At 44.3% G+C, this 25,373-nt stretch overlaps 1 protein-coding gene across 1 annotated transcript in view; it reads right to left on the bottom strand.

Annotated features, from left to right (window-relative positions):
* Positions 1-18,830, bottom strand: part of ADAMTS18 (ADAM metallopeptidase with thrombospondin type 1 motif 18) — a 206,695-nt gene extending 187,865 nt beyond the window's left edge. Inside the window, exons 1-3 of the mRNA XM_073659152.1 lie at positions 18,479-18,830; positions 18,292-18,370; positions 11,205-11,521 (exon numbers count right to left, since the gene is read on the bottom strand). Of these exons, the coding sequence (XP_073515253.1) occupies positions 11,205-11,521; positions 18,292-18,370; positions 18,479-18,652 (570 nt within the window). The 5' untranslated portion in view covers positions 18,653-18,830. The remainder of the gene's footprint in view (positions 1-11,204; positions 11,522-18,291; positions 18,371-18,478) is intronic.
* Between the last annotated feature and the right edge of the window lie 6,543 nt (positions 18,831-25,373).

Genomic DNA, 25,373 nt, shown 5'->3' with positions numbered 1-25,373 from the left:
TTGGATTTAAAGAGGTGACCATTAAAATCGGTAGGGTCGAACTGGCAGCACAGGGACTGATCATTGTAGACATTGACAAACACGAGAGTCACCCAAAGATAACTCTAGGAACTAATGTAATTGAAAATTGTCTTGCAGAGGTGATTTTCCTTTTACAACAGGTTGCCAAGAATGCCAGCTCCGGCCAGCAGCGAGTGCTCCAGAAAGAGATCCGGGCACTGATGCGACGGCAACAGATAGAACTCTCCGGTGGTGAGATTGGTAGCGTAAGAATGTGTGACCCTTTCCCTATTGCCATGCCCCCAAAAAGTGAAATGATGATTTGGTGCCGGGCAGCTATTGGTCTGAGAGGTAGAGATTACCAGGCAATGGTAGAACCAGTTTACTCAGACAGTAGGCCCACCATTTTGACAGCACGGGGGGTGGTCAATGTACGCCACGGGAGGGTGCCCGTTCGCATAATAAATATCGGGAAGAGGGAAGTGTACCTGCCCCGGTATGCCACGCTAGCCAAATTGTATACCATCAATCAAAATTCCATACAGTCCGTAGAACCCTTGCCTCCATCTTCCCCGGAGGAAGGTAACGGCTCTAAGGAAACAATGGAGGACTGGTGTCAGCAACTACATTTGGGTACTGACTCCACTCCCTCACACCAGAAACAGGGAGTCTATCGGGTGGTTCAAGAGTACGAGAGAGTGTTTAGTAAACACCCGTTAGACTTCAGGCGAGTCAAGGGGGTAGAACACCACATCCCGGTAGGTTCCACCAACTGTACCCCGGCTTACCTAATGACGGCGAGACCTGGTAAGTTACCTGTTGACCTGGAAATGGGAGTCCTGACACCCGAGGACACTTCACCAGAGGCAGACTGGGACACAGAGAGGCAGCAGCAGTACCGGAAAGTACAGGAGAGCGTGGAGCGAAGTCTCTGTCAGGCTAGGGAAAGACAAGAGAAAACTTACAACCAGTATGCTCCCGCTGTTCCCCTGGTACCCGGAGAGCAGGTCTTGAAGAGGAAAAGACGGCTCCACAAGTTGGACGACCAGTGGGAGAAGGACCCGTACACCGTACTGCCCTCAAGCCACGAGAACCCGAAAGTCTGTACCATCAGTAAAGACGGAGGGGAGACCATAGCCATTGTATCCCGGGATCACCTGAAGAAGTGTCCTGAACAGCTACGGAACCCTGAAGAGGAACAAGAAGACCATCGACCCGTAGAGGAAAGGGAAGATATGGTTAGTACTGTGCTCGGAGACTTCCCTCGGTCCTGGACTCAAGTCAATGGTGCAGTTGTGGTACCCGTCCTCACGTTCCTCCAACCAGCATCCCAAGTGCCTACGGAGCAACAGGTAGAGCTGGAAGAGCAGCCGGTCCAGGAGGCAGAAGACTCCACACAAGCAGAACAGGAGGATCAACCCTCTGCTTATAGTGAGCCTGCCGTACCCCTAGTGAGCCAAAGAGCCGGTAGACAGCTGCCCAGTTTACCCTTGACAGCTCCTACACCCTGTAGTTCAGGGCTAGACAGTCAGCTCCGTAGGTCCACTAGGGCCACTAGAGGCCAGTTACCCGCACGTTGGAGGATTTGAAGTGTTTAAATTGTTTTATTTGTGGTCACCTGTCTGTTACTTGTAAATAATTATGTGTTTCTAGTTATTTTTAGGAGTCCTTGGTGGATTTACCGGGAATCCTTGTACAATTGGTTGGAGCGTAACCTAGGAATGGACTAAAGACTGTTAAGGACTCGGGGCAGGACAGACCCCTACCTGGTTACGTCTCCCTGTTTTGGTGAAATGGACACCTTGCTTTTCTTCAAAACTGCACCCGGTTGCGGACACGCCGTAACCATCTTTATGTGTTTTTCTTATTGTATTATTATTGTTATACCTTGTTATGTTTTTCTAAAAATATGTTTAGTCCCGGAGTACTAAATTTCACTAGGGGGGAATGTGGCACCCCAGGGGTCTGGTTTCCACAGTAACAGCAATGTTATGTCTGAGAGCAGGTGGGAGGTCTCTTGGTCAGGGATCCTATGCATGCCACACCTCCTGCCCAGTCCTGGGAGGGGAAGAACTTCCCCTATATAAACCTAGGGCTGAGGCAGGGTTAGTGTAGAGAAGAAGTAGAGACAGAGAAGAGAAGCAGATATAGGAAAAGAACATCAGGAGCTCTGTGGGAGCAGTGCTATAAGGAGTCAGGGGCTGGCAGCTGCAGAGCTCGCCCTGACTGAGAAGCTATCACCGGACCCGGAGTCCGAGGCTGTGGGGACTAATCTTTACCCAGCAGCAGAAACCGCCCGGCAGGGGATTTCAGGTCCTCTGGCCAAGGAACCCGAAGGCACGGTCACATGCGTGGGACCAGCACCGCCGTCGTGGAGCGGACGCCACTAGAAGGCCCCGAGTCACCGGCCATACGGGTGAGCACCACACGGTACACTCAGGGACGTGGGCTACTTATACCCGCCTCTAGCAAGGTAGCCAGAAGAGTACAGTCAGTTTGGGAGGCCTACAACTCCGCCTGGCCAGGGGAGATCCCATCTGCTCAAGGACTGACCAGGCCCCGATCGCTAGCCAGTACTCCGGGAGGGTCTATCTTTATCACCAGTAAAGACCCTGAATTACACCGCATCGTCTCTGAGTGATTCCTGCTACCCCATGATCCACGTCGGCTGCCCTGAGGCCATACCCCTCCCGTTGGGGGTGATACTATCACGCTGCACAATCCTACCACCGGCCTCAGCGGTCTGCCCTGCAGCGGCAGCTCCTTCGCTGCATTCAACGGGTGGCGTAGTCGTCCAACATCTACCGCTAATACAGCGCCACTTAGTCTGACTCCCTGGGCATGGACCGGGTCACCGCCACGAGACTACAACCCTCAACAGATCCAGCTCCGGGTAAGCTCCCGCGTGCGCAACGCTGCGCGATACAGCAGGCCCAGGGGCGCGTCATATATGTATTAAAGCCGGATCTGTGACCTGGATACATGTTCCCTGAGTCATGGGGTGGTTAATTGTGGTATGCATTTTTGCCTTACATATAGAGGTTGACTATAGCATTATATGTGCATGATCCACACTTTCGTACACACCTGTGACTCAGGACATGAGTCAGATACACATGGATCCGCGATCTGTTTTGCCCTTTCTTTCTTTACATGTGGTTTGCACTGCATTGATTGTGAGCCTATATCTGGACCTCGTTCTAATATTGAGGAATTTTCCTCTTGTACTGTTGCTCATGTGAGCACAGTCCTTTTATCATGTTTGTATGATTAGTGTTTAATATAATCATGGTTATTTCTAATATAGCAATAGTTTGGATCTCTTCATGACTCTATATTTGCACTTTGTAGGTATCATACCCTATAACTGTATAGCAGACTTTCTCCTTTCTAAAAGTTACGTTACTGTGGCCCTGCTCTATGTGTCTTTAAATTCTTAGTGGGGTTTTTCCCAAATTTTGGCAGATCCTGCAGTCACAGCATGGGCATTACCACCCGCTCCTTTATAATGGGAACATTTTTTTTACTGAGACCCTCCTCTATGTCTCTTCAAAGGGGTATTGGGTTGTGTCCAAATTTTTGGCAGCCCTTGCAGTCACTGGATACGCAATAACAGTATAGGAGACCCACTTGTTAATAATGGGAACAAAGCATAGCCGGCTAATGGCTCTCTAACAATAGCGAGGGCCGACTGCTGGCCTTTTAAGAATAGTAAGGGCAGTCTGATGTCCCTATAAAAATAGGCTTTATGACTTTCAGAGTCCCTCCATCATAAATAAAACAGGATGCGTCTGATGATGTGTCACACACCACATTGCCAGATAAGGTTGTAAAATGTTAAAATGACATTTCCCGGTGAATGCATTCGTCTTAAAAAAAAACGTAAAAAAAACAAAACAATAGGATCTTTCTTTAGTATAAAAAACAGCGTCATCAATTTAACCTCAATGTAATCACATTGTTCAGCTCATGCACCTCCTTCTCCATCTCCGAAATGACTACATCAGTCACAAGCTGACAGCACTGCAGCACTGCCTTGGCCAAGCGGCAACAGGCTGTGCTGAAGATAACATACTTAATGCTTAATTGACAAACCTCCCAGCGCTGCAGAGTTGTTGAAAGCTGTAACACAGCAGCCTGATTTGTGGCTCTCACCGCTGAATATACAGCCAGGCATGGTCGTGTGTGACAATGGGCGGAACCTGGTGACGGAGAAATGATAGCCGGGGTAGATACGGTTTCCCTCTATGCCAGTCCTTTCGCCGAGCTAAAGAATATGGCTGTGGTGAAATACAACTCCCACTGAGAAGCTGTTTCAGATTGAAAAACATTGTGCCCACCAGAGTATTTGATTTTGAGGGATAACCTTTCTCACACGCTCAAGAGCCCCATAGCAGCTGCAAAGTTAGCGCTATCATGAACTCTCCTGAGGTAGAAGCCAAGGCACACCAGAGGATTCTCTGGTGGGACCGTTCAACCCTGCCGAGAAGCAGTCTTTGCTCAGAAAAGTGTGTGGGAAGGTTCCCGGATACTCTGTTTTTACTGAGGAGGAAGCACACGCAAACACAGGGAGAACATACAAAGTCCTTGCAGATGTTGTCCTTGCTTGGATTTGAACCCAGGATCCCAGTTCTGCAAGGCTTCAGTGCTAAATACTGATCCAATGTGCTGCCGTTCACCCTCTAATATCTAACAGGCTGGAGAAACTTGCACCTACTGCCACTCTATCTTCAGCTCCTTTGAGAGAAAATGTATTTGGGCAGCCACTGAGTCTACCAAATAAAATTCCTGAGAAGGAAATTGGCGATGGCTTCGCTACTGGTACTGGGGGCAGTGCTAATACCATGGCATTGTACTATAGTTTGCTGGAAATATTCCAGGCTGGTAGGAGGCAAGCAAATTCCCAGAGAAAAGTAGCAGCACTAATGTTCAGGCCACATTTCAAGTGCAAGCAGCTTTAGAGGACTTCCTGGGAGAAATGACACGCAGGGTAGATACGGTTTCCCTCTATGCCAGTCCTTTCACCGAGCTAAATACAACTCTCAGTAAAAAAAGTTGTGGACTGGCTCTGTACCGTCCCTGGCCACATTTACCTGTCCACGTGTTTGTGGTTAGGCGGTCCTTCCCAGTAAGTGCACTGGTGAGGGCACGGGTAATGTTGTGGGACCCGTGCTTGTGGAAGGCGGAGGCGATACCGGGAAATATAGTGGCGGCTCGGGACCGAGTATGGACACCCGGCCGCCGCCGGCATGAGGTTGTGGAAAGCTTCCGCCTCCACAAGCTTAAAAGGCCATATTTCAAGTGCAAAGAGCTGCCCAGAAATCTGGCAGTTTAGTATTGCGGCGTGTTTGGCTGGCAGCATACTTGCACTTGCTTTCCAAGTGACAGAAAACTAAGTAGATGGTGGCCTCTATCATCATCATGGCCTCACCTCGGCACTATGAACTCTCCTGAAGGAGAAGCCAGGGCCCGCCGGAGGAGTCTCCGGTTCTCTGGTGGGCCCGTCCAACCCTGCCGAAAAGCAGCCCTGGCTAAGAAAAGTGTGGGGGAAGGTTCCTGGACACCCTATGGCGGCTTTTTTAATGTGGATCAGCCATGCTTATGCATGTTATTTCTCAAACCGCAATACAGATCAGGCCATTGTCCAACTCTGTATTCAAGACATTAAATGCGCAAAGAAAGATTTGTGTGTGTCAAAGCACCACCGACAAGGGCGAGTTGATGTTGGACGGGCTGCCATTGCTTCTACAACAAGCTCAATTACAGGACTTCCTGGGAGAAATGACATGCAGGGTAGATATGGTTTCCCTCTATGCCAGTCCTTTCACCGAGCTAAATACAACTCACAGCAAAAAAAGTTGTGGACTGGCTCCGTACCATCCCTGGCCGCATTCACCTGGCCACGTGTTTGTGGTTAGGCGATCCTTCCCAGTAAGTGCACTGGGAGGGCACGGGTAATGTTGTGGAACCCGTGCTTGTGGAAGGCGGAGGCGATACCGGGAAATATAGTGGCGGCTGGGGACCGAGTATGGACACCCGGCCGCCGCCGGCATGAGGTTATGAAAAGCTTCCGCCTCCACGAGCCTAAAGGGCCACATTTCAAGTGCAAGCAGCTGTCAAAAATTTGGCAGTATGGTATTGCAGCCTGTGGGTGGGTGGCTGCCTGCATACTTGCGCTTGCATTCCAAGGAATGGGGTAGGGACAACTGAACGCTGCAGTGGGACAAGGACGTGGACGGTGATTGTTGCAAGTCTGCAAAGACAGGTGCATGGCGGGAGGCATCTTCGCATGCGCCAAGGATCACTTATGATGGGCACACTTTTAGGCAGTGACCTGGGAGTCAGAGATGCTTCCAGAGGTCTTCCCCATGCTGTTACCATGTCTTTTCAGCACTGTATGCAAGTGTCTGATGATGTGTCACACACCACACGGCCAGATAAGATTGTAAAATGTTAAAATTACATTTCCTGGTGAATGTATTTGTCTTGGTTGAAAGCAATGCAAAAGTGCAAAAACGAATCAAAAACGCTACGTGTGAACATAGCCCAAAGTGTGGTGGAGTATTTTTGTTTTTGGTTATTTATTTTGCCTTATATACAAGTCATTTCCCTGGAAAGGATGTTCCTTAACATATTTCCCAGGAAAATCCATTTTGGTTTCGTTTTTGTATGTTTTATTGTGAGTCCGTAAAAGTGGTGTAATACTCTGACTACGCTGCTGACAGCAGTGATCTGGGAGTCAGAAATGCTTCACCTAATGTGAATGGGGGATCCTGTGTTATCTACTGTATATAGAGGAGTTATCAATCATTGTACAGGAGGGCGAGGAAGTGGGCTGTGACATCACCTAATGTGAATGGGGGATCCTGTGTTATCTACTGTACATAGAGGTGTTATCAGTCATTGTACAGGAGGGGGAGGAGGTGAGCTGTGACATCACCTATTGTGAATGGTGTATCCTGTGTTATCTACTGTATATAGAGGTGCTATCAGTCATTGTACAGGAGGAGGAGGAGGGGAGCTGTATCATCACTTAATGTGAATGGTGGATCCTGTGTTATCTACTGTATATAGAGGTGTTATTCATCATTGTACAGGAGGGGGAGGAGGTGAGCTGTGATATCACCTATTGTGAATGGTGGATCCTCTGCTATCTACTGTACATAGAGGCGTGATCAGTCATTGTACAGGATGAGGAGGTGAGCTGTGACATCACCTATTGTGGATCCTGTGTTATCTATTGTATATAGAGGTGTTATCAGTCATTGTACAGGAGGAGGAGGTGAGCTGTGATATCACCTATTGTGAATGGTGGATCCTGTGTTATCTACTGTATATAGAGGTGTTATCAGCCATTGTACAGGAGGAGGAGGTTTGCTGTGACATCATCTATTGTGTATGGTGGATCCTGTGTTATCTACTGTATATAGAGTTATATTACCTTTCATTGTAGCCCTGTCAGTTATGATCACGAGACTGCTGAAAAACCTGCATAGAACAGGAAGTGTGTCTAATATTAGGCCTGGTGACCAGTGTGAATATTGCAAGAATTCTCATTTGTTTCTTTTAGCATAGATATTGATAGAAAAAAAAAATAGAAAAAAAATAGAAAACATTAAAAAAATATATTTAACATAAAACACAATTTAAACAATAGGTCATTTTCTAATGATACGGTCCCTTTGATAGTGTTGCTTCCCGTTCCTGGGCAAATAAATAGAAATACTTTGTTTGTTGATATACAAACTAAGATACAAAGCACAGGAGGAACCAAGAAACAAAGTGATTCCTAGAAACTAAAGGAATGCATCAATGAGATAAAGGTGAAGGCCCCTCTTTTAAAAAGGAAAAAAAAAAAAAGCAAACAAGAAATAAAAACAAGCAATCCCTTAACAATGGCCTACCATTTCTGGTTCCACAACATTGCATATCTGAAAGCCATGATGACACCACAAGGAATGTGGGAATTACTAATTTAGCTGTAAAAGCACAACACCATTAAAGGTTTTGTTTCTGCTTTAGAAGATATCAGTGCTGTGTATAATATAAAGTGTAGTGTGTATAATGTCATGCTTTATGGTGATGTGTAGTGTGGATTGTGATGTGCATTGTAATGTTTTGCACTGTACTGTTAGGAAGCTAAGTTCTGCCCAGCAACAGACAGTGAGTAGGGTAAGACATAGTAAAGTGTAGGGACTAGCCCACAGCAGGATCAGAGAGGACTTCCTGGTAGTAACTCAGACAGGGCCTAGCTTGCAGTTAGAGCAGACGTTTGGTCTGAGTGCTCAGCAAGGCCGAATGCAGTGGGTGTTTTGTGGCAATAGATAAATCAGGACAGAGGAGATCGGGACACAGATAGCGTGCTCCTAAGGAACAGACCGAGACAGAGAGAGAGTTAGGCTGTGTGACCACTATGAGTTTTCCAAGCGTTTATGCTGCGGAATTTCCGCAGCATAAATGCTTGGGAAACGCTTGGTAATCCGTCCCCCATGGTCCCCAATGACAAGCCGCACTTTCAATGCCCATGCTGCGGATTTTTCCGCAGCATTTATGCTGTGCTCAAAAATCCGCAGCATGTCCATTAATTTTGCGGACACGCAGCGTAATCGTCGCCATTGACTTGCATTGAAACGCATAATATCCGTGTCAGTACATTTGTACACACGGATATTATGCGTTTCTATGTGCGGATGGTACCCAAGTCTGGAGGAGAGGAGACTCTCATCCAGACCTGGGTACCATAGAAACTGTAAAAAAAAGAATTTAAAATAAAAAATAAAGTTTATACTCACCTTCCAATGTCCTTCCGGTGTTTTGTCCGCTCCGTCCGGTCTCTTGCAATGCTCACGCTGTTGTGAAGGACCTGGCATGACGTCACTGAGTCATGTGACACATCACATGACTCAATGACATCACCGCAGGTCCTTCACAACAGCGCGAGCCGCTCAACACACTGGACGCAGCAGAGAAAACACCGGGAGGACAACGGTAGTTGAGTATAAACTTTATTTTTTTATTTTTTACCATTCTTATTCTTTTTTTTTAACTAACTTGGTCACACTGCTATAAATCCATGCCGGTTGCATGGATTTATATAGTGTGAACAAGTTGTCAAGCACTTTTCCAAGTGATGCTAAAATCGCTTGGAAAAGCGCTTGATAACCCGCATGCAGAAATGCATGCAAAGACGCTTGACAAACGCTTCTACCTGGCGGGAAAAACGCCTGTAAAAAACGCATGCGTTTTTCCTGCCAGGGAGAAGCGTAAAAAATATGCAGCATTTCAGCATCGTGGGCACATAGCCTTACAGAGTCGCAGAGAGAAGGACAATGTCAGCTCAGAGGACTGATCAGAGAGTAGAGTGACCAAGTGAGAAGGGTCCAAAGAAGTTATGCCTAGCAGCAAGGCCCCGATTAACTTACAGCTCTAAAAGGTAATGGGCCAGGAAGGAATAGAATGTGAGACAGAATTGAGTGTCCCGGGTGAGACATATTGGCAAACCCTCTTCTCTACGAGGAGATTCAGATTCAGAACCACGGATAGAGGAGATGACTTTCATGGACTGTACTGTGGTGTTAAGCTGGGTGGTGGTGAAGGAAGTGAGACCAGTGGAGGCAGGAATGTGTGAGGCCGAGCGATAACGAGTCTGTGTATTGAGATGCTTTGTATTAATTAAGAAACTTGCAAGAAGTTGTGTACCCACTATCCTGTGTACATAGTTGCCATGCAATGGTTGTTTAGTAAAGCTTTGTTTGTTAAGAAGTGGTGGTCTCCTTTCTTTAACTGGTTAACATCTAGTCCTGGAAAACCAGCATCATCGGTTACATGCAGCCTCCACCGGCGTACCGCCCCTACGACACAAGTCCACACACCCAGCCAGGACTTCCATCTTCATGTAATGTGCGGGGGTGCCACAGGCGAGTACCTCACTCACGGCTACCGCCTTACACCACATTATACATTATTAGGGTATTTTGAGTTAATAGAGGGGGCTGAGAGATTAAGAAACTTTAGGGCATAGAATAACTAAGAAGAGCATTTCTAGTTATGGAGGAATCTGCATGTCTGTGCATTACATGAACAGCCTATTAATTTCAATAGACACTGTGCAATACTTCATTTGTCCTGCGGGGGCACTGCAGGGAAAGAAAACACTTACTGTCCAGTTTTCCTACAGATCGCTTCTGATCGCTGAGAATTCAGCTCATCGACAGAAGATGGGGGTTACACAAAGGGATTGTTTAAATCCTTTAATGACAAAAGATCAGATATATATCTCATCCTACATATAAAGAGAGACTCAGCAACTTTTTGGCCAGTTTAAGAAGCTGATAACTCCTCCCTCACAGACTATACAACCAGATAAGATCAGGTGAACAGTTTTACAATCAAAGGGTAATACTTGTCAAGGGAAAAATTAGCCTTGGATTTGGAGTACAAAAGAATCAGTCAAGCATCATAAATGTGCCATGGGTGGGGTCTAGATAATGGGTCTTCTATCATTTCAAGAACCATTTCCATTTGTTAATTACCTGTAACCAGATACTTTTTCTTTCTTCCAAATGAGAAAGGTCTTAAAAATGTTTTTGTTTTTTTTAATTCATGGTAATAGATTGATAGAAGAACATTTGTTTGCCCATCCAAAAAAATCTAATTTTAAGCAATAAAGGGGTCTTATTGCTATTAAAAAAAATTTTATGCATCTGCTTTTTCCAGAAACAGTACCATTTTTGTCCATTTTTACTTGAATGGGGCTAAGGTGCAATACACAACATGACCACTGGACTGGTGTGGCGCTCTATAAATCATACAGAAAATCAATTGGCCAAGATGGTTGATATTAAGCTCCATTAAAGGCTTGTCTGACCTGGATCCAAATTCCAAAATTTGATGATGGAGAGGACCAAGAAAAACTGAGTTCCGCAACTCCATACTCTCTAAGCAATGCAGATGACATGGAGATGGTCGTGTAATCCCTCTGAGCAATTTTTTTGGATAAGAAATGCATTTGCTATGTAAAAACCTACTGTTTTAGCAATCCGTACTGAGTTTTCCAGTGCTAGAAGTAAACTGAGAAAGTTCCTCATGATTACCATAAAAGTTAAAAAAGTTTCTGCCAACTTTTTAATAGTAGACCATAAAAATATAATTTGTCAATCATTCTTTTATGGGAGACTAAAGGTGTTTTAAAAAAATTGACTTACCATGCCCACACACGTAGATAAAGCCACAGAGGAGTTTTCGAAGTTCCTGATAAATCCCTGATAAAAACAGGACTCCACGGTCTGTCCCACATCTGTTAAGGATCCATCTTTACCTAGAACGCTCACAGCAAACTGGCTTGACAGCAGCGGAGAGGGCTGGAGCTCCAAGTGTAATTCCTGTCCAAATGCTGAAAATCTGTAGTGCAAGGAAGACTTTGAACTTCGCGTAGATCTCTTCTTCCGAGTACTGTGCAAGATATCATGTGAGATGTAGGCTCCATTGGAGTCCACTTCCACTGGCGTAACAAAGACATAATCTGAAGGTAGAGAAAGAAATATATCAGAAACATCCACTGATCTTTAGCCCAAGTAAAGTGTCTCCAAAATATATATTTACTATCAATATATCATGCATAACTATACTCTCCTCCGATACGGTTCCAGTGGTGTCGGCACTGGCTCTCCCGGGGCTCGCATGACACTGTTATGTCACGCAATTGCTGCGGCCAATCAGCACTGGATTCACTCTCCTCTCCTTTGGACATAATTGACATCCACAGTAAGTGAGATGCAACTGCTGCTCTCACTTCCTCCTGATGTCTGCTTTGTCTGAAGGCAGGGAGAGTGAAGGGATTGCGTGACATAACAGTGTCATGCGAGCCCCGGGAGAGCCAGTGCCGACACTGCTTGAACAGCAATGGAACTACTGTAGATGTGAGTATAAGCATTATTATTTTACAGGAGGAAAATAAAGGGATTAAGAAGGGGTCTCATTAGTGGACAATCACTTTAAGGATCCGGCATATCCAACTTCGGACTGCTGATCCTTTTGTTCTCTAGAAATAAGACGCCACCACAAGTGTCTGGCAGTGGCTTTATCATAGAGAACACATGAGTGCTCGACCATTCCTGTGAATGGAAGAGTTAAGTGAGATAACTGTGGTTGAACCATCATTTGGTCAACAGCTATCTAAAGTGTATGAGTGACTTAAGGCTTACCTTGGGCCAACCACAACATTTCAGCACCATCTGATTGGCCCAACTGGTAAAGTGTATAATTTAGGTCTAGTCAAACTCCTAATTATTTTCTTATTGGGACAAGGAATACACGTTGGCCACATACACATTATTTTATTGTTGTCTGGGCCTGTCAAATTCAGTGGCAACTACTGACTTTCTAATGTGTATGGGGGCAGTAGTGACCACAGACAGAAAAGGCCCCCTGTGCAAGAGCAATACATGGGCCCTTTGCAGTCGAATAGCTTGTCGTAATGCACAATTCCACCTGCTTTGAAAGTGGAAATGGGCCCCTTTACCTCTTGGGCCCCTGTGCGATTGCACCAATTGTATGTCCACCCCAAAATGGGGGCATCCTAAAGCTCCATTGACACGTGATGTCTTCGGAGAGAAAGATCAGGCATGTGGAGCATCAATGCCAGATCCTTACTTAAGCTGCCATTAGAGGTGTCTGGTAGCAATTTTCTCCACTCTCCCAATTTAAAGCACGTGCCCATTCGACCAAAAAGAAGATGGACATGCATGAGAGTAGAGAGAGATAGCTGTGGGCCGAACGAGCATTCAGATGACTGCTATGTAAGGTGTTTGGGATCATGTTTGCAAATGAGATAAAGTAGTGTTGAGGGTAAAGATCCTAAACAGACAAGCAGCATCAGATACTAGAACTGGGGAAGGGTAAAGGTTATTACTTCCTGATCTCATATTGTTCATGATTATTGGAAAGGAGATCTGAGATAAGAAGAGCTCAATGGAAACAAGGAAGAGGTTAAGCAAGAAATACAATGGATGGAAGCTACCACATTCAAGAAAAGGACAGGACATTATGGAGGAACATTAAGGACTTTTTATTATAATTTGGGGTGTTTCCATCCAAAAATTTCATGGCAAATTAACAGGATATGCCAAACATGTTTGCTAGATACTGAAGAAGAGCAAAATGATTTTCACGATCTTGGTGCAGGGTCCAATTTGATACTCCATAGCTGCCAGTCCGAATGCTGGCATCCTGGGCACCTCTGACATTTACAAAGCATGTCATGACAAGACTAGGCTTCAGAAGATGCTATGCGGTTGAAGGGACCATGCTGGCATCCAAGATTCTTCCAAGGAAATTCGTAGGATCCTGGTCCGTCTGCCATGGAGTAACCACGTGGACTCCAGATCAGGATCCTGCGAATCTTTTTGCTCAACTCGAACACTTACACATTCCCTCTTGGAAACCTGCGTTTATATATACGGGGCCAATCTGCATGCTGCCAGAAATGAAAAGTTGGTCGCGTATGTGCTGCTGTCTCCATTCATTTCCATAGGAACTCTGTAAATTGACGAATGTGCTTGATTGCCTCCTTTACGTTTGTATGTTTAGGGGGCCTCAGTTCTCGGGATTAATGCAAGTCCAATAGATGTGATCCATATCTATCAGACATTCATGGCATATCCTGCCATCAAGGGGAACACCCTTTTAAGATGTGCAAAGCTCAATATAAGATACTGCTCCAATGAATGAACTATCATTGCAATGAGCTTTGAGTAGATATTGATCAATTGGAAATAAACAATGGAGGTTCCTACTTAAAGGGATTTTCCACTTGAATTCACAGTCCAGGTGATAACTTGTCAATGGGTGGGGTTCTAACCACAATGGAACCCTGACCGAATGGCACTTTAATTCCCATTAGAATGGAACAGCATTGCCCATGCTTGAATCACACCCTATGGAGCTGCCAAGCGTGTCGTTCAACTTTTTCCAGCAGCCCCATAGAGAATGAATGGACCGACAGTTGGCATCCAACCTGCTGGTCCATTTTGCAACAGGGATAAAAATTCTTCGATCTACCAATCGGTGCAAGTCCCAGCAGTCGGACCCACACCGATTAATTAATTATCACCTATCCTGCAGTAAAACTGGACAACCCCTTTAATGATTGCAATCAGAGATCTTGAAAGCCGATAGGAACTGAAACAAAATTCATGCAAGTAATCATTATTTTATGAATAAGTTTCATTGAATAGGGAAATAATAATGAATGATTAAAGTCATGTTATATGTGCCATGGTATGTACTGCTAGTAATGTTGCAGCTAATTCTGCAGAACAAAAGCCGCTCAGGTCTTTCTCATGCTACTGCTCCTTGAAATACACATTTGACAACTCAATCAAAACAACAGAGGTCAACAAGGGATTCCACCATTATGTTTTTGTACTTGCATAAAAAGAGGATTAGTCAAACCTAAAGACTTTAGAAAGAACAATTACAATAAGTCCTTTAGAAAAAAAACATTTGTCACCACCAGGGGGTTCTACTGATTACCCGTTCAGCACTATACGAGTCAGCAAATAAATGATTTAAAGGGCCTGCTCTGTTCATGCTCTGCCTATCAAATATATTAGCCCTACTTATAATGATCCCGTGGACACGGATGTCAACTATGATGGGTCAGAGAATGTTAATTGACTAGTTACGGGGCCAACTGAGGGATCCTTTCATACAACCTCAACCCAACAAAGTCTACAGGTTCCACCTAATGTTTCCATCTTTTTTTATTGACTTTTTGAAACAAGTGGCCAACAATTCTGAGACCATCCACTCAACTCTTCCCTAATGGAAGGTGTAATTAAAACAATCAGCATAGCCAGAACAATAGACAGAATTTTTAGAAAATAGCAAAAGGCAATGGTACTCACCAGCCAAGGTTTCAAGAAAAAAGTGTGAATTGCACCCTACTGCAAGTTTCATCTGTGTGCAGTTTTAGTGCTGGGTAGTCGCCCCTCCAGTGAGAGTGGTTGAGGGCGATTGTTCATTAGCATTCTGCACCTGTGTTACCTCCTTCTAACAAAAGGGGGCCGGCCGTGTCCTGGTGTGCATTTTTTCTTGAAACCTTGGCTGGTGAGTACCATTGCCTTTTGGTAATTAAAACAATGTTGCATGTTGTTGTATGTTGGTATGTTGTTGTTTTTTTTTTGTATATTGTATTTTGACATGTTATATCTGTTTATTTATTTCTTTAGCCTGAGGTGACTTGCAGTGGATTATTTCCCATGTATTTGTGGCTGATCCAAGCTTGTATGTGTATATTGAAGCTTGGAGAAGTAGCCTTCAGCTGAAGAAGCGTTCTTCAGGGCATACTTATAGGATATGCAATAAATATAGACGCAGGTCCCATTTCTGGGATGCACACCTATCTCTAGAATGAGAATTCCAAGATCCTCCCATTCTGGCTGGCATCTGATCATCAGTGAGTGAAGAGGTGGTCGTGCAGGTGTCAGAACTCTCTATTCATTGCTACTGGAGATAAGTGGCGATAGGTACAACCTGCATCTATCAGACACTTATGGCATTTACTATAGCTAGTTCACACAAGTATCTCATAAGATAACCACGTTAGGACCATCAAAGTCTACATTGATTTTGAAGGGCCCGAATGACTATCTTAGGTGTATCAGGACCTCCTGACTCTCTTCTGACAGATGATTGCAGGGATTGAATTTGCCTGATCCTGTGTTCTCTCCTTGTTGAGGACACATGCAAGAGTATGGCGGGTCAGGAAGAATATTTATTGGGCCAACAAACAAATGACCAATAATGCAAAAATGAGTGATTTGGTTTTCACTGCCATATTCCGATGTCTAGTCCGGTCCTCCATGACAGTCGGTTTTCTCTTCTTTGCCCAGCAACCTCAACCCATGTCCTGGGCACCTCTGGCGCTTACAATGACCAATAATGTCATTACGTCATGGCACAACAACATTATAACATCTCAGGTGGGCCTAGTAAGCATCAGATGCATCCAGGAAGCCATAATGGGGTTGCGGGGAGAGGAAGTAAAGACTGACTGCAACGGTGGACCAGAGTGTATGCTGGAATGAAAGTGCTCATGTCTAATTGAAGGTGTTTGGGCATTGTAAAATCCAATTATCAAGATCAATGGTCAAATTCACCATGAACAATGATTACTGTGAAATATTCTTCCAATAAGGCCAATGTTTCACATGCTGGCAAGCCAGAAGACTGTCCATACAATCTAATGCCATAGCTGTCATCTTAACCAATATGTCCAGTATCAACACAATTAATTTGGAATTGTGAGCAAAAGACATAATGTGAGGAACATACAACATCTATGGCAAACATGTTGAGTACAACGTGCCCAATGCCTGCCATGACCACCACAAATTGAATGAGTTTCATGATGTTCTTTCCAAGACCTTCAATAATTTTCCAATCAAAAGTTCTAACACTCATTTGACCGAAGGTCAGAAAGTCCAGGTCTTAAACATAGTGTTAAAAGAAGCATAGCCAATTACTGATCTTGCTTCGAAAAAGAGATGGAAGAAGTTGGGGGGGGGGGGGAGTTATGGTTGACTCTACTCTACAACTCAAGCTAATGGTCATCAAGGAGGATCCAAATGAGAAAAAAAGTCATAAACGTCTGGTGGAAGAGATCTTAATGTTTTATAGCCCCAGGTCATATTGTTTACTGGTATACAGTGAAAAAGACCATGTGACAATGCCAAATATGTCCACTCATGTATAGTGAAGGGTTGTTGGGGGCAATCTTCTGTCCCTAACATTTTGACTTTATTTCACTGTCTATACAAACATTTTGAACGAATTTAGACTCTCGGGGGATACTAGACATATTTGTATACCATATGCATCCAGTATATAGTAATAGTTAATGCTACAATAAATGAATAGCTGAGGTTCCCAGACCGGGTCTGCAGGAAGCAACATCTGCAAGAGAAGGGAATTCCTTTGCAACCCTGAAAGGCAATGCTCATAGTATGCACTAGACCTGTCATTAATTCATTATATCACAGAGAGAGAGCAGGACTTTACAGCCCCACTGTGAGGCCTAGTCATTAAACTTGACAGTAAATTAATCCTGTCAATGCCGGGCAGGCATGAAATATCCTGAAAGGGTTACACGAGAAAACATGTTTCTCCAAACCCAACCTCCTTTTTTTTTTCTTTTTTTTTTGGTTCTTTTAACTCTTTCCTATTAAGTGCAAGAACAAGATTTGTAGAAGCAACTTGAAGAAATTGCAAAAAAAAGTATGAAATTCCTCTAATTTGGAATCTGATTTTTGACAAATTATATTAACCTTATATTATTATATATATTATTATTATATTATATTATTATTCCTAATATTAGGAATTTCACACAAAAAAATAAAACTTTATATATACTTTTTATATTATCGGTTGATTTTTTTTTATCATTTTCAATGACTGGTTGATGAGCCAGAAAAAAAGGTTTAATTTGGCTTTGGAATGTTTCTATATTTAGCTATAACATATACAAATATATTAAATATAAAATAAATAGTAGTAAATTAATAAAGATTAGAAGAGGAAGAAAAATGTAGCTATATCATAAATCTAATAAATATAAAATAAATAATACTAAATAAATAATAAGAAGAAAAATGTTGTTATAACATAAATAAATGTAAAATAAATAATAAATAATAATAAATACATAAATAATAATAAGAAAAAAATATTCTAATATAATTAAATATAATAAATCTAAAATAAATAATAAATAATAAATACATAAATAATAATAAGAACATTTTATTATAACATAAATAAATATAATAAATATAAAATAAATAATAATAACAACACATTTTTAGCTATATAAATATAATAAACATAAAATAAATAATGAATAATAATAAGGAAAATTTAGCTATAACACAAATATTTTTGGTAAATATTACACATTAACTTTATGGTAATCTATGTATTATTTATTAATTTATTTGTAAATATTTGTATAAATATTACAAATGAATAAAAAAAAATACACATATATTTACAATCTAAATCTATATTTAGATTTAGTTCTAGTTTTATGGAAGCCAACGTACGTTATGATAATATATTGACCATCGACTAACACATTTAGCATAATAATAAATATTATTATTATTATTATTATTATTATTATTATTATTATAAAATATGCAATGATAAAAGCAAAATAAAAGTTTAAGAAAATGCAATATTAAAAAAAAAAAAAAAACAGAAAATGGAATTTAATGAGTTGATACAAACCGTGATTAATTCCTGGAAATCCACTGTCGCTCGCTAAGGAGGCAGCGAATGAGACACATAGGCAGTAGAGTTGAAATGTCTGAAAAGACAAGAACAGATGATATAAGTGACAGATGTGCTTGGAAAGATTGCACTTTTTAAAAAATATATATATATATATTTGGAATACAAAAGTAAGTGAACCTGCCTTGTCCAAGCTTCCAATCCACAGGATTGACAAGAAAGGCATAGAGGTGCATTGCAGGATGGTGACAGGTAAAGTCCACAGGAGGAGAATAAAATAATCCATCTTCTGCACAGCATGTATTCCTGTATCTGCTCCAAGAGGCATGCAGAGCAATAGGCAGGATGTTCTCATCATCTTAAAGTAGGTGGCATTTTTGCATCCAGGGCATGTAAGGTGCCTCTTCTTGCTAATGTTCTCAGGTAGTGGAAGGAAGAGACAGTGATTGCACTGATCATCTTAACCCTAGACTCAGCTTCATGCAGCAGCATTCCCAATAACACAATGCACTCTAAAACCAGCATAGGATTTCTCCTCCGGCCCCCTCCCCTGTTCACGCCTCCTTGTGTCACTCAAATACATTCCTTGAAATTTTGCATATACTGTAACTGCAGTGCTTATCAATGTTGTATCACATGAGAAAACTTTTTTAACTTTTTTCTTTCTTCTGCAAACAATACGTAGTAAATCTTACTTATACAGTAGGTTACAGCTTTCAAGTTTAATGCAAAGGAAGAACAAAACCTCAAAAAATTAATTTTTTTTGCATTTTATACACTTTTTTATATAAAAAAAATCCATAAATCATAAGTTAAGAAATGTATTAAGATGTCCAAAAATAAATATATTTTTATTATTTTCATTATTATTATTATTTATTTTTAGAGCACCACTGATTCTCTGGTTCTGTACATAAAGGGTTACATACTAAATACAAATATAAAATACAGTGAAAAAAAATAATAATGACAGACTGGTACAGAGGGGAGAAGGTCCTGCCCTTGCAGGCTTACAGTATACAGGTTAATGGGGAAGGAGACCGTAGGTTGGGGGGATGAAGTAACTCCGGTGGTGTTGAGGAGGCAGCGTGGTCATTGCAGGTTGTAGCTTTCTTGAAGAGATGGGTTTTCAAGTTCTGTCTGAAAGTTCCGAATGTGGTGGATAATCAGATGTGTTGGGACACAGAATTCCAGGATGGGGGATACTCAGGAGAAGTCTTGGAGGCGAATGGGTGAGGAACATTCGAGTATGGAGGACAGAAGGAGGTCCGAAAATTACATGAGGGAAGGTATCGGAAGATAAGTTTGTAGATTTATGGAGGAGACAGGTTATGGATGGCTTTGTAGGTCAATATTAGAAGTCTAAACTGGATATGTGGCGCCCCTGAGGGTTCAGTCGCCACAGGGGTACTGCACCTCGGTAAGAGGTGTGGTATCTCCTCTTCCAGGTAAGGATGGAGCATTTCTCGGGACCCTACTTCACACTCAACACTACACCACTCCTGTCCTGTAGGGGGCCTAAATGCACCAGGGTGCTGCCCCGGTCCGGGATAGAGGAGATGGGGGGAACCAAAGATAGAGGGAACCATGTAGTGGGTGAGGGTGGAGGACACACTTTTAGGAAACACTTATTGATTCATATTTAATCTACGGCCATCTTAGGTTCAAGGTCTTTGATTGTGGTCTTCAGCCAGGGTCCAGCAAGAGTCTGCAGCTGACTGAAGATACACGGTCCTCGTTCTCTGGCTTTGAGACGAGGAGCGGGCCAGAGTTAACCCGTGTCTCTACCCGGTCAAGGTCCTGACCTAAGAAGGCCTTGGAGGGGAGCAGAGGAGATAGGCTCCACAGGCAAAAGGATCCCAGGGGATACGGACGGAGCGTAGTCGCCACCTGTATACCTCACTCTGGCCTAGTCAGAGGGATTCCTGCTGCAAGAGGGGTGACCGGCCCCCGATATCTGACTTTGTCACTTAACGTCTCAGTCAGAAAAGCCTGGAGGCTTAGTGGATCCCAGGGGGATAGGACGGAGCGGAGTCGCCACCTGTATCCCTTAAACTGCGTTTATCCAGTGGGACCCGGCCTTTCACCACGTTCATACCACACACAGTCAGGAGAAGACTTAGTGGGATAACTTACCAAGGGGAGGAACACACACACTAGTGGGGTCTCGACAGGTGCTCCTGATCTACCTGGGAAGTGCTGGACCCCTTCCCGGTGGCCGCAGTACGCCGTAAGAAGCAGAGAGGAGCTTTGCGGCTAAAGTTCATCTGAAAGTGAGTAAAGACCTGGATGACTTCACACACTGCCTCAGCCTGATATTTCCTGCGCGGCACTGCACCCACTATCCCTTCTCACACTGCCCTGAGGCCTGCTCCGCCTGTGGGGAGCCGTCCCATCTTAGCTGCCCATAACACCAGCCTCAGTGGACTGTGGCAGCGCTGGTGGCCCTCACCACACACCACAGGTGGCGTAGTCGAAATACCACTCATCCTAAAAGAAGCCCATTATTTTCATGTGACAGCCCTGGGCACGGAAAGGGTCTAGGCCACGACTGCATTCCCTCAACATCAGCAAGAGGCCCAGCTCCGGGTACCCCACCACTCAGGGAGGACGTCACAGATACGCTGGGGAATTGGGAGCCAATGAAGGAATTTGTAGAGGGGAGAAGGGGAAGAGTAGTGAGGAAGAGGTGGATTCGTCGGGCAGCAGAGTTAAGGACGAACTGTAGGGGTGCGAGAGTGCTAGCAGGGAGACTACAGAAGAGGATATTGCAGTAGTCGAGGCGGGAGATGACGCGGACAAGCACTAACATTTTAGTAGATTCAGCGTTGAGGAAAGGACGGATTCTGAAAATATTTTTGAATTGGAGGTGGCAGGAGGTGGTGATAAGCGGTTTCAAAAACAGGGCAGAGTTGAGGGTTACTCCAAGGGTTACTAGACTTCCAGTACAGGGGAAGGAGTGATATCATTTATTGTGATAGACGGATTAAGTGAGATGGAGGAAAAATTATGAATTTGGTTTTGTCCACATTGAGGTTTAAGAAGCGAGAGGAGAAGAAGGGGGACATGGCTGATAGACACCCTGGGATTCTGGACAGCAGTGAGGTGACGTCTCGGGCAATATATATTCAACTTTTTACAGTGGTTTAATTTACTTTCAGGGGTTCAAGTTCTCTTGGCAGCAAAAATGGCATAAACCACAGGGCTATGCTTGCCAAAAAACTTTGGCGGACATCTGACTGACGCTATTAAGTGATTAAGATTCATTACGATTTTTGAGATCCATTTGGAGATTAATCTGCTGTGGTTGTGAAAGGAAGTCATAATGTTTGTGTCAACAAAGACAAAAAACTAAATTGATGCTGAAACCTTGAGGAGAAAGAGAAGATAGATTACTGGCTGGTAACTACCATCTGCATGATATATGTAGCACCCTGAGGATTCGGCTGCTACAGGGGTATTGCACCTCAACCCAGAGGTGTGATATTCCACTCCCGGGTAAGGATGGAGTGTGGATCTGAGCTCGGTAGGCTGCATGCACTACACACATCCCATTTCCGAGGAGCAGACCGACGGTACTCCCACTTAGAAATGTGCAGGTACGACCGAGTCTGTTCCTGGCTGGAGTGGGAGGGGGGTGGAACATCCCAAGTAGTGTAGGGGCAGATAGGGGGAGCAGCCTGGGTAAAGATAGGAGCTCATTGGGTGCTGGTCACCTGAGCTCACACATAGAGGGTGTATATAAGGTGGGCACCATCAGAGAACAGGGTCAGTCAGCCACAGTCAGTCAGGCTGTGAGTCTTTGCAGAGAAGTCAGAGGAAGAGGAGCAGAGCAGCCCCAGAGAGAGAGAGAGGAGAAAGCAAGAAAGACCCAGAGGGGGAAACAGAAAAGGAACTCTGAGAACCCAAAGTCCATCAGCGGGTGAAGAGTTGGCAAAAGGGTACCGGATCCCAAACTGGTGGGGGCAAAATCACACCCTAGCCAGAGACCGGAGGCCGTGGGCAGCGTCTGCCACGGCCACCCACCACATCCACCCCGAAGGCATACCACGTGGAGGGTCAGGGAACCCAAGGCCAAGGGTCTCCCAACAGAAGGCCCGAGGGAGCTGGACCTAGGTGGATCACTAGTGGGGACGGCCAGAGGAAAGGACAGAAGGAGAGCTCAGGGTCATGCTCCGGACTTGCTTGGGGGTTGGCTGAATCCAGGACCTGGTGGACGCAGCACGGCTCGGGTGGTCACTTGAAGCTGGAGTGACCGGAACATCAGCAGTGAGTAAATACCCTAAACTGCACAACCCGACTCTGTCTTCATTTAACATCTATGCTGCACCACCACAACCCCCATCCTCTGCACCTGACCCCCTGAGGCTATACCCCACCCGTTGGGGGTTATACCACCAAAAGCTGCACCAACACCATCAGCCTCAGCGGACCCTGCTGCAGCGGCGGCCATAGTGACCGCAATACAACGGGTGGCGTAGTCGACATTAAGAACTTAATAACATCTGTAGGACTGCCACATACAACTGAGTTTGACACCCTGGGCACGGACCGGGTCACAGCCACTCGGAAGACTACAACTCCCATCTGATCCGGCTCCGGGTATTCCCCTAAAGAATATGGCCCAGGGGGCGCGTCATATAATCTGGCTCACACTGATGCAACCTGAAGTGGGGATTTTACCAAGGCTGGAGCATTTTATGTGACAGTCTTAAAGAAAAGGATGGTCCAGAGGAGCAGCCTTGAGAGACGGTGGGTCATAGTGAGAGACCCAGAGGGCTGAGCAAAGCTGCACAAGTCAGCCTGAAAGTTGTCGCTAGGAGTGCAGCCATTGAGAAGTAAGAGTAGTAACGGGAAAGATGGGCTAAGTTTTGGAGCCATTACAGGGTCAGTGTGGAGTGTGGAAGTGCCATACCAAAGAGAATAGCAAATATTAAAAAACTGTCAGCCTTAGTGTCTGGGACAAGGTTTGTCCAGTCATACAGCAGAGAAAGTAGACTGGTTTGGTCAAGTGGTGCAAGCCCATTGGTTCTGAATGGATAAAACAAGTGATATAGAGGAATCTCTCCTCCCACGTAAGGTAAGAGATCTGAGTGTTAGACTGACGATTGAAAGTAAAATTTATCCTCTGTGTAGCTACAGTTTTACTGATGTTACAAGTTAAATGGGTTTTCCCACAAACAAAGTACATTTTAATCAACAGATCTTGGAATAATAAGAAGTTCCACAATTGGATGTAATTAAAAAAAAATGCTCCTATACTGAGATAATCTTATCAATGCGCCCCTGCTATATACTGTGTAATGGCTGTGTGTGACCATACAGAGCTGCTCCAGTTTATAGTATGCACATACCACAGCTGCTGCCCAGGGGAGGACACATAAGTGAGTATACAGACCGGACAGCATGGGATCCTAGATGCTGCTGTCTGTGAGTTAAAACATTTCCTACCTCACAGAAAGCAGCATCTGCAAGCTATTGCTGTCTTATCTGTATACTCTTTTGGCGTAACTAGAATCCGCAAGATTTGGACCTGCATGTTGGTCTGATGTATGGGCCCTTGTAGAGTTCTAAATCCCATAAGGACATACATGTTGACCTCCCATTATTTAGTAATGTTCTCCATGCTGTACTAGTGCCCGCCATCCTGGGTCCCTTCCAGGTATATATGTCCTTCATCCTGGGCCCCTTCCTGGTTTATATGTCCCCCACCCTGGCCCCTTCCTGGTAGATATGTTTCCCATCCTGGGCCCCTTCCCGGTATATATCTCCCCCATCCTGGTATATATACAGTACAGACTAAAAGTTTGGACACACCTTCTCATTTAAAGATTTTTCTGTATTTTCATGACTTTGAAAATTGTACATTCACACTGAAGGCATCAAAACTATGAATTAACACATGTGGAATTATATACTTAACAAAAAAGTGTGAAACAACTGAAAATATGTCTTATATTCTAGGTTCTTCAAAGTAGCCACCTTTTGCTTTGATGACTGCTTTGCACACTCTTGGCATTCTCTTGATGAGCTTCAAGAGGTAGTCACCAGAAATGGTCTTCCAATAATCTTGAAGGAGTTCCCAGAGATGCTTAGCACTTGTTGGCCCTTTTGCCTTCACTCTGCGGTCCAGCTCACCCCAAACCATCTCGATTGGGTTCAGGTCTGGTGACTGTGGAGGCCAGGTCTTCTTGCGTAGCACCCCATCACTCTCCCTCTTGGTCAAATAGCCCTTACACAGCCTGGAGGTGTGTTTGGGGTCATTGTCCTATTGAAAAATAAATGATGGTCCAACTAAACGCAAACCGGATGGAATAGCATGCCGCTGCAAGATGCTGTGGTAGCCATGCTGGTTCAGTATGCCTTAAAACCCCAACAGTGTCACCAGCAAAGCACCCCCACACCATCACACCTCCTCCTCCATGCTTCACGGTGGGAACCAGGCATGTAGAGTCTATCCGTTCACCTTTTCTGCGTCCATGACGCAATGTCTCCCTGCTCACGCCAGCACATGTCCTGTCCCGTTTGAAGTTCCCCAATGACCATCTGGATTATCCAGAGGAGGCATGGGAGAAGATCATGTGGTCAGATGAGATCAAAATAGAACTTTTTGGTATCAACTCCACTCGCTGTTTTTGGAGGAAGAGGAAGGATGAGTACAACCACAAGAACACCGTCCCAACTGTGAAGCATGGTGGGGAAAACACCATACTTTGGGGGTGCTGTTCTGCAAAGGGGATAGGACAACTGCACCATATTGAAAGCAGGATGGAGTTGTCATGTATTGCGAGATTTTGGCCAACAACCTCCTTCACTCAGTAAGAGCATTGAAGATGGGTCGTGCCTAGGTCTTCCAGCATGACAATAACCCAAAACACACAGCCAGGGCAACTAAGGAGTGGCTCCGTAAGAAGCATTTCAAGGTCCTGGGGTGTCCCAGCCAGTCTCCAGACCTGAACCCAATAGAAAATCTTTGGAGAGAGCTAAAACTCAATGTTGCCCAGAAAAAGCCCGGAAACCTGAAAGATCTGGAAAAGATCTGTACGGATGAGCGGGCCAAAATCCCTGCTGCAGTGTGT

Source organism: Phyllobates terribilis, unplaced genomic scaffold (genome assembly GCF_046119375.1).
Source record: "Phyllobates terribilis strain yellow unplaced genomic scaffold, ASM4611937v1 Scaffold_13__5_contigs__length_258822181, whole genome shotgun sequence".
In the NCBI taxonomy this organism is placed as follows: domain Eukaryota; kingdom Metazoa; phylum Chordata; class Amphibia; order Anura; family Dendrobatidae; genus Phyllobates; species Phyllobates terribilis.
Note: the sequence above shows the minus strand (reverse complement) of the source record. Positions and strands in the feature narration are given on the sequence as shown.